Source organism: Nicotiana attenuata, unplaced genomic scaffold (assembly GCF_001879085.1).
Source record: "Nicotiana attenuata strain UT unplaced genomic scaffold, NIATTr2, whole genome shotgun sequence".
NCBI lineage: Eukaryota > Viridiplantae > Streptophyta > Magnoliopsida > Solanales > Solanaceae > Nicotiana > Nicotiana attenuata.
In genome coordinates, this window is record NW_017672308.1 from 103,474 (window position 1) to 113,693 (window position 10,220).

A 10,220-nucleotide genomic window follows, 5' to 3' on the forward strand; every position below is an offset into this window, starting at 1 on the left:
TCATTTACAATCATTACTCACCTCGAACCGGCTAAATCTCTAGCTCGCGACGCCTTTGCCCCTCGAATCGGCCTCCACGCGCGCGCGAATCTATCTAAAATCAGAACGAATACGTCACAATATGCTAAGGGAGCAAAGCCCAAGCGAAAACAATCGAAAAATATCAAAAATCCCGAAATTAGCAAAACCCGAGCCCGGGCCCACTTCTTGATACTCAGAAATTTTTACATCAACGGGTTTCTTATCACTCCACGAGTTCATACATATCAAAAACACAAGAATCGGAGTTCAATTGACCCCTCAAATCCTCAATTTAAGCCCTCTTAAACTCAAGCCCTAAACCTCCATTTTTAGTCCTTAAATTCCTTAGATTTCAGTCCCAATCCATGAAATATTACCATAGAAGTGTGTTTTAGGTCCAAAACCCTTACCTTATCGAAGTTCTCTTGAAATCTCCCTTCAAAATCGACCAAAAGCTCTCAATCCGAAGTTAAAATGGTTAAACCCTTCAAAAATCGCGAAGAAAGGATTTATATAGAGGCTTCCCAGGGGTTTTCGCATCTGCGACCCCTCCACCGCTTCTGCGGTCACAAGTCCGCTTTTGTGGAACTCACTTAAAAATCCAGAAGTCGCTTCTGCGACAGCCCTTCCGCATCTGCGGCTTCGCAGATGCGGCCTCCTTGACCGCTTCTGCTGAAACTGCCCATCAAACTATCTCTCGCATATGCGGTCTCCTCCCTCGCACGTGCGGAACTGCACCAGCGGTTCCCAAGCCGCTGGTGCGAAAATACCAGAAGCAGCAAATTTTGTGAAATTTCATAAGTTCGAATTCTTCCGGTTAGCCATCCGAAATCACCCCGAGGCCCCCAGGACCTCAACCAATAGTACCAACACATCCTAAAACCTTATTCAAACTTGTTCCAATCATCAAAACACCTCAAACAACACCAAATCCATCAATTCACATCGAATTCAAGCCTAAGCTTTCCAAAAGCTTCCGAAACACACTTTTGATCAAAAACCCAACCAAACCACATCCGAATGACCTGAAATTTTGCACACACATCCCAAATGACAATACAAGCTACAGCAACTCTCGTAATTCCATTCCGACCCTCGGATCAAATCTCACCTACCAACCGGAAATCGCCAAAATACTAACTTCGCCAATTCAAGCCTAATTCTACACCGGACCTCCAAAACCAATTCCGTTCACGCTCCTAAGTCATAAATCACCTCCCAAAGCTAACCAAACCATCGAAACTCACATCCGAGCCCTCTAACACATAAGTCAACATCCGGTTGACCTTTTCCAACTTAAACCTTCTTAAAAGAGACTAAGTGTCTCATTTCTTACCAAATTCAATCCGAACGCAAAATAATCAACTTGATCACATAAAACACGCATAACAAAGCATAAAGAAGCAGAAATGGGAGAAACAGAGCGGTAACTCTTGAGACGACTGGCCGGGTCGTCACAGTGATGGAGTCACTCTGTACTTTGGCTGTCTATTCTAGTTCAGACAGTAGGATAGAATTATTCTTTTGTGTATTCTACTAGATGCCCATATACTTGTGACACCAGGTCTTGGCACACACATTAGTAGACTATTCTTTTGATTTGTATAATTATTATCGTACATTGCTGATTATCACTTATTTATGATTCAAATGAATAAATTGTCGGAACTGTTTTGGTAAAGTAAAACGAGAATTTACTAATATGTAGAGTTGGCTTACCTGACAACGGTGTTGGGCGCCATCACGACCGGTAATGAAATAGGGTCGTGACAGTGGAAGTTCTCATGTAGGATTCCTAACATATATATTATGTCCTAAAACTAATAGGATTACGAGGCAATTGTCTATAATTTCGATTATATTCTTTTATTGTGAGTTATTATGCTTAATATTAAAAGGTTATTTTTGTAACCTAAAATTTATTCATTCTTTTATAATAACTAGTTTCTATGTATGTGCTTTGCACGTATATCTTCAATCAATTATCTATGAACAAACAATGATTGATGCAAATCTCCTTGTAATTAAATCTCAATAGTACATAAGCATAATTCGAAAACAAACAAAAAGCAAAACAACAAAGTGAAAATAAGAAGTGATATTACCTGAACAATGTATCCAGCAAGTCACACACCATCGAAAAATTGATAAAAAAAGTCAAAAGGACATGCAAGAGACCTTATAATTTTGGAACATTCAGAAGCACCCAAAGCGTGATAGTGATTTCAATTATCACAGACTACACAATTATCTCCAGTTCCAAAATATGCCCGAGAAAAGATATTATTTACAAAATTAAATACTATAATCGAGCTTGATAATGATTCTTTTTATTTATATTCTTTTTGAGACCTGAAAAAGTATGGATACAGAGAAAAAAAGACGAACAACTTTCCCTAAATAGTTCATGAAATATTATCAATTGCAATTTGATACCAAAAAAAAAGGAAAAAAAAGAAAAGACAAACCTTCTTTATAGTATTTAGAGTTTATTTCAACAACAAAAGAGTGAATAGCTTTGTCGTTTTACTCTTATTAGTCCTATAAACCTAACATTTTTTCAACCGAAAGGAATACTTCTAAAATTAAAAGGGATTGAAAGTTCTCGAAGGATTTAAAAATTAAAATATACAAACCTTCTTTATTAGCTTTTTTTTAATAACAAATCTATAGTTAAATAAAAAAGCATTTGATATGCAAAATTTTGTTGATTTTAAAATCGTGAACATTAAGAAAATTAAATGACTATTCACTAATATTAGTAAAATAGTTAATAATTATTTTTTTCAGTGTGAAATTTATTTTGTTAGTAGCTCTATCCAAAGGCCATAGAATAATAGCTTCTTCTATAAATGTGTTTGCCAATATAATTTGAGAAAAAGTTATGTAAGGTAAAATGTATAATTGAAATAGACAACCAAAAAAAAAAGTAAGGACTCCTAACTCAAGAAGAATAAAAAAAATCTAAACTAAAGAAATAGAAAATGTTCGAAAGCAGAGATTCTCCGAACCGTAAAAGGAGTTGTAATAAAGAAGATTCAAATGTGCCCGAAACAAAACAATTTTAGAAAGATGTGAGAGTTTCTTCTCTAAAACCCAAATACTACTTCCTGTTATACAACTTTTCTTCATACACTATAATCATATACAACAAACACACTAAATTTCAACCAGCAATGAATAACTCCACAACAAAAGCTTCTTACAACAAGATAATAACTGAACCGCCTGATATAGGCTCGATGAAAATTGAAGATACAACACCAACCACACCTTCACCATCTTTCCTTCAAACCCTAATCTCTAATAAACACCCCGCAACAATTCCTCATATACAACAGAGTATGAACTATGAACTGGATCTATCGGATGAAAGTCTTCACAGCAATCAAGATGATGACATATTTATACCTATCACTACAGAAGACAAATACCGTTTATATACACCATGGAAATACTCAGTAATAGTTAAGGTATTTGGTAGAAAGATCGCACATCACCTACTACAAAGCAAGCTTCTTGCCTTATGGAATCCAACCGAAGATCTGCCCCTCATTGATCTAGGCTCTGACTTCTTCCTCATTAAATTTCAAAAAGAAGAGAACATGCTGAAGTCACTACATGGAGGCCCCTGGTTTGTTCTGAATCATTTTCTATCAGTTAGACAATGGGAGCCAAAATTCATAGCCTCATCTATACAACTCACATACTCATCCATATGGGTTAGTTTACCGGAACTTCCAACTGAGTTTTACGATGAGAAAATATTACAAAAGGTGGGATCAAAGTTGGGACAACTATTAAAGGTTGATGCTTGCACATCATCTACCACTAGGGGCAAGTATGCGCGCATATGTATTGAGGTTCCACTGGAAAAACCACTCAAATCCCATATCCTTATAGGACATCACAAGCAGATGCTGCTATACGAGGGACTTAATCTATTATGTACAAGATGTGGGCGCTTTGGTCATACAAATGTTAGCTGTCTTTTTACACCACAACAATCACCAACTCAACCTGCTTGTAACTCCTCTACATCTACCCAGAATGACTCAACTCAACAAACAGAGTGGAAAACAGTAAGTTTTTCAAAGAAATCTTTGCAACACCAGAACAACAGTCGCAACACAGTCAACATTAGGGTGGCACAGGGGGCGGCGAAGCCAGGGAACAGATGACTATACTATCGTTACTGGGCGTACTGAGGCCCACCAACCATCAAAAAATTCTCCTGCTACGGACCTGCTTAGTAACAAATTCAATGGATTAGCTGACTTAGAAAATCATTTGGGTAATTATATGGACTTGGATAAAATAACTACAACAAGCCCACTAAGTGACGATCCATATACTAAGTCCATTATTAAATCTGAATAAGACAAGATGAATACCTACTCATCAATAAAATTCACGACTCCACAGACTTACCCTCCAATAACAATTTTTCTACATATTCCCATAATACTCCATCCCCTATATCACTACTAGGCATTAAAGGTCAGAGCACGCCTGTTAACTTAAACACGCCTCATCAGATGCACCTTCCACATCATAGTACTACTGACCAATCATTATAAGCCAACTCTTCTTATTCACAAGCCATTAATGAGCCCTCTAGGATCCACGTAGATAGTAGCAACAATGAGTTGCATCCTACAGTAGCCTACTCCCCTAGCGAACCCCATTTCCAACATAAACCTAATAATTACTTTGCATGTGATACCCACCAGGACCCCCTAATTAAAACACAGAACATCTCTGCTGACTCAATCACTTCTTCTCTAAATAACATTACCACACCTGCCCAGAACCTATCTTCCCTTAATATTACTACAACAACTTCCTTTTCTATGCTAACTCAAAATACAAAGACCAACATTCCCAGCACATCACAACCTAGCTTACCTGAGGAACCTGGAAAACAATCACTTCTTCCATCTTCCATGCCTGAGTATGCAAGGCCCTCAACTCCCACACATAAACACTCCTCTAATCTACACATCTCAACCCAATACGATGGAGCTTCCTCTTCAGTCGTGGTTGGAGATGGGATTATGAGGCTATGCTCTTGTGTTTATAAGGGAACTCAACAATCAGTAAGTTGTTCTCCTTGTCCAGAATCCCACACACTTGGCAGAAATAGTCATGGAGGGGATGCGATTGAGGATGGAGGGTTATGCTCAAAATCAATGATACAACACTCAAACTCCACTACTATTAGAGCATCAAGCATTAACTTCAAATCCCCACCAGTGGAGTTACCACATGCATCCTCAGATTCCAGTTCCAACATCAAGACCAATCTACTGCCATTGTATCCACCATACCACATGGGGCAGATTTATGCTCCATGGTTTCAACACCTCAACTCCTTCAATCCTCTATCTCCATACTCCAGTCCCAGTAGCCCATTCGAGACACTGTCACCACAGGAAAGTCCACCACCCACTCCACCTCCATCTCCAATTGAACTAGACATGCAAACAAGACAGGAATTAGCGGAGATTATAGCGGAGTTGAGGGAGACAAGGACAGAGTTCTTATGGTTAAAAGGAATCCATCTTTACAACCTAAAGGAACAGTACGAAAAAAATTCATTCTCAAGTGTCCTCCAGAAATGATCTCTTGCAGTCTGAACCTTCGTGTAATAACAAATCGAGAGGCAGGGAAATATTCCATGGTGATAATTCCGAATCTTCGTCAACTTGCTTCAGTCTTGGAGTATCAAGATCAGATGGCAACAACTGTTGTCAATCCACTGATTCCTACTCCATCAGTCACAACCAACATGTCTAATATCATGAATCTTATAGTCTGGAACTGTAGGGGTTCTCACAATCCAGAGTTTAGGCGTCATTTCAGATCTTTGTTAGATAATTACAAGCCAGTTCTAGCAATCCTCCTAGAAACACACATGCAGGACCATGAAGGGCTCTGATAGGCTTTCAATTTCACTAACATGGCCCAGGTGTCCGCTAATGGCCTCGTAGGAGGCTTGGTTGTGCTATGGAATGAAGCTTTAATTATTTTCGAGGAACTGAGGACGTCTGAACAAGAAATTCACTGCCTTATCCAGGTCTGTCCCACTAAACCTAAATGGCTTTTATCTGCAATTTATGCTAGTAATTCTTATCAATTATGTGATTTACTTTGGGAAAATTTAATGAATTTGCATGAAAATTTTAATTATCCATGGCTAATAGGAGGAGACTTCAATGATATTTTATATTCGTGTGAAAAGTTTGTGTGATGACCTGAAAGGTCATCACTTGTTTTTAAATTAAATTCTGTAATTCGAGGCCTAAAAAACCTCTTTCAGCATTACCTCGATTTACGTGCGCAGTTCGGGCGTGTAGCCGGAAGTCTGTATGTTAAAATTTAGCTTTAAAATGAATTAAGTTGACTTCGGTCAACATTTTGGGTAAACGGACCCGGACCCGGACCCGTGATTTGACGATCCCGGAGGGTCCGTAGGAAAATATGGGACTTGGGCGTATGCCCGAAATCGAATTTCGAGGTCCCAAGCCCGAGAAATGAATTTTTGAAAGAAATTATTTTCTGAAAAATATAAAGGTTTTTGAAAGTGAAATGTTATGTGAAACCTGTGGTATCGGGCCCGTATTATGGTTCCGGAGCCTGGTATAGGCTCAATATGATTTATATGTGTTGTCGATAAAATTTGGTAAGAAACGGACTTGAAACGACGTGAATCAGATAGTTATTGAGAAAATTGGAAATTTGAAGTCTTGAGAAAGTTTCATGATTTTGATGCTAAATTCATAGTTGTTGATGTTATTTTAGTGATTTGAATGCACGAGCGAGTCCATATGATATTTTTAGGGTGTTTGCATGTTTGGTTTGGAGCCCCGAGGGCTCGGGTGAGTTTTGGATAGGCCATGGGGTGAAATTTTGGACTTAAGGAATTGCAGGCCTGCAGGCTTCGCATTTGACAACCTCCCTTCGCAATTCCCAACTCGCATTTCCCAACCTCCCTTCACAATTCCCAGTTCGCATTTCCTAACCTCCCTTCGCAATTCCCAGTTCGCGTTTCCCAACCTCCCTTCGCAATTCTCAGCTCGCACTTCCCAACCTCCCTTCGCAATTCCTAGTTCGCATTTCCCAACCTCCCTTCGCAATTCCCAGTTTTTAATTCCCAACCTCCCTTCGCAATTCCCAGTTCGAATTTCCTAACCTCCCTTCGCAATTCCCATAACTGCAGCCTACAACTTTTTATACTTAGCCGAAAAATAACCCTTTTCCACATCTTTTCAAAACAAAAACTCCCCAGGGCGATTTTCCAAGAACAACTCTTCTTCCAAATCGATTGTAAGTCAATTTTAACTCGTTTCTTCAATCATTAACATCTTTTAACATGATTTCAACTCAAAATCAATGATTTTCATGGGGGAATTTGGGTGTTTTGGGTAGAACCTAGGTTTTTCAAAAATTGGGGATTTGGACCTCGATTTGAGGTCCGATTTCAAAACAAATTATATATTTGGGTTTGTGGGGGAATGGATAATCGGGTTTTGGTTCGAACCTCGGATTTTGACCATGTGGGCCCGGGGGCAATTTTTGACTTTTTGGGTAAAACTTTGAAAAACTCATTTTCATGCATCGGGGTTGATTCATTTAGCGTTTATTGATGTAATTAAGTAACTTGTGACTAGATACGAGCAAATTGGTGGTGGAATCAAGGGGTAAAGCGATAGTTGAGACGTGAATTGTGTTCGTGGCATCGAGGTAAGTGTTTGGTCTAACCTTAGCTTGAGGGATTATGAGTTGTGTCCTATTTGCTACTTGTTTCTTGTTGAGTACGACGTGATGTATAGGCATGGTGACGAGTATCTATACGTCGATGTCGAGCATGACCATGAGTCATGAATTAAAATTATTGTGTTATTGAGAACTACTACGAATGCCTAAGTTGTTGACTCCCTGTGTTGAGCAAGGTTTATAATTATTCTCGTAGAGATTACTCATGGTTGAGCATTTTTGTTAGTTGAGGTAGTAGATGTTGGAACAAGTTTGGTTATAGCTGATTTTTCCTTGCCGGGATGTGTTCATTCTTATTGTTGACTCCCTTGCCGGGATGGTGCAGTTCTTATTGATTCCTAGACGGGACTCTTGTTATGGTTGATATTGATTGTATATTTGGGATCGAGTTGCACGCCGCAACAATGATATATTTGGATCGGGTTGCACGCCGCAACATTGATATATTTGGGTCGGATTGCACGCCGCAACAGTGATAAATGATATGGATCGGGTTGCATGCCGCAACAATGTTGTTATATGTTGGGATCGGGTTGCGCGCCGCAACAATTGCTAATACAAAGTGTTTATGGATTGGATACAAGTTCCTTATTGTTTCGCTGTGAATTCTAAGTTGTCCATATGCCTTTATTCTTGATTTACTGTTGATACTGATATACCCCACAGCATGTACCCCCTCCCATCTTTGCTTGTTTATCCCTGTTTTATTTTCTACTGCATATTATATAACTGCACAGGTTTATTTGGTAGTCTGGTCCTAGCCTCGTCACTACTTCGCCGAGGTTAGGCTAGGCACTTACCAACACATGGGGTCGGTTGTGCTGATACTACACTCTGCACTATTTTGTGCAGATCCCGGTGCTACAGATTTCGGACCGTAATAAGGTTTCAGATTCCTACTTACCAGGCGACCCGAGGTAGTCCTGCAGGCGTCCACAGGCCTTGGCGTCTCCCTGTATCTATTTTCCTGCTTCTCTTATGTAGTTCTAGAAACAGTATTTTGTTATTTCTTTCATACCCTTATTTGTAGTACTCTTAGACAGTCTGTGAAGTTGTGACACCAAATCTTGGGTGGTTTTGTTATGGGATGGTATTAAATGTACTGTTAAACTTCAAATTTATTTCTTCCGCATGTTAAATTATGTTGTTATAAATTGTTGATGCTAGGTCATTAAATAAAATGAAAATGGAAAATAGGTTAAATAGTTCGGTTAGTTGGCTTGCCTTGATTTCACTAGTAGGCGCCATCACGACTCCCGGGGGTGGGAAATCCGGGTCGTGACAAGTTGGTATCAGAGCTCTAGGTTACGTGGGTCTCACAATTCACAGACAAGCTTAGTAGAGTCTGAGGGATTGTTACGGAGACGTCTGTATTTATCCCCTAGAGGCTACAGAGTTAGGAAAATTTCACATCTTTTCTTTCCTGTCGTGCGATTTGGTTTCTCAATGCTGATTGAATTTCTATTCTGTTCTCTCGCAGATGCCGAGAACACGCGCTTCCTCATCTGCTGACCAGCAGCCCGAGCCCCCATCAGCAGCTCCCACGAGGGGCAGAGGGAGAGGCCGAGCCCGTGCTAGAGGCCGAGGTAGGGGCAGAGCTTAGAGCAGCAGCACCAGCAGCGGAGCCTCAGGTTGACTTTGATGATGAGGTTCCGGACCCAGCAGCTCCGGTGGGCCCAGCTCAGGTCCCAGAGGGGTTTATTGCTACCCCAGTACTCCAGGATGCTCTGGTCCATCTAGTGGGCCTTATGGAGAGTGTCACCCGGGCAGGCTTGCTTCCTGTGGCACCAGACGTCTCTCAGGATGGAGGAGGAGCCCAGACTCCTGCTACTCGCACTCCGGAGTAGGTAGCTCCCCAGTTTCAGACTCCAGCAGTTCAGCCGGGTATGGTAGCCCAGGCCGGTGATGGAGCAGCTATGTCTGCCGATGCTTTATGGAGATTGGACAGGTTCACCAAGCTCTACACTACTACGTTCAGCGGTGCATCTTCTGAGGATCCCCTGGGTTATCTGGACAGCTGTCATGAGGTTCTCAGGAACATGGGGATAGTTGAGACTAATGGGGTCGACTTTGCTACTCTTCACTCGTCTGGATCCGCCAAGACTTGTTGGAGAGATTATTGTTTGGCTAGACAGTTAGGTCATCAGCTTTGACTTGGAATCAATTTCCTCAGCCATTTCTGGAGGAGTTTCGTTCTATCACTCAGAGAGAGATCTACCCGAGGCAGTTTGAGCGTCTCTAGCAGAGTTCTATGACTGTTACCCAGTACGAGACCAGGTTTAATGATTTGACCCGTCATGTTCTTCTTGTACTTCTCGTAGAGAGAGAAAGCGAGAAGGTTCATTGAGGGACTCGTTTAGCCCGCTCAGTCAGCTAGAGATAGAGGTATTAGAGGTGGAGGTACATGTACTGTTTTGGTT

General features: G+C 40.6%; 1 protein-coding gene across 1 annotated transcript; it reads left to right on the forward strand.

The window, feature by feature from the left end:
- Positions 1 to 3,197: 3,197 nt before the first annotated feature.
- On the forward strand, positions 3,198 to 4,202 carry LOC109212674. Its single transcript, XM_019376344.1, has one exon. It carries the CDS (start codon positions 3,198 to 3,200, stop codon positions 4,200 to 4,202), a length of 1,005 nt encoding a protein of 334 aa, XP_019231889.1.
- Positions 4,203 to 10,220: the final 6,018 nt, after the last annotated feature.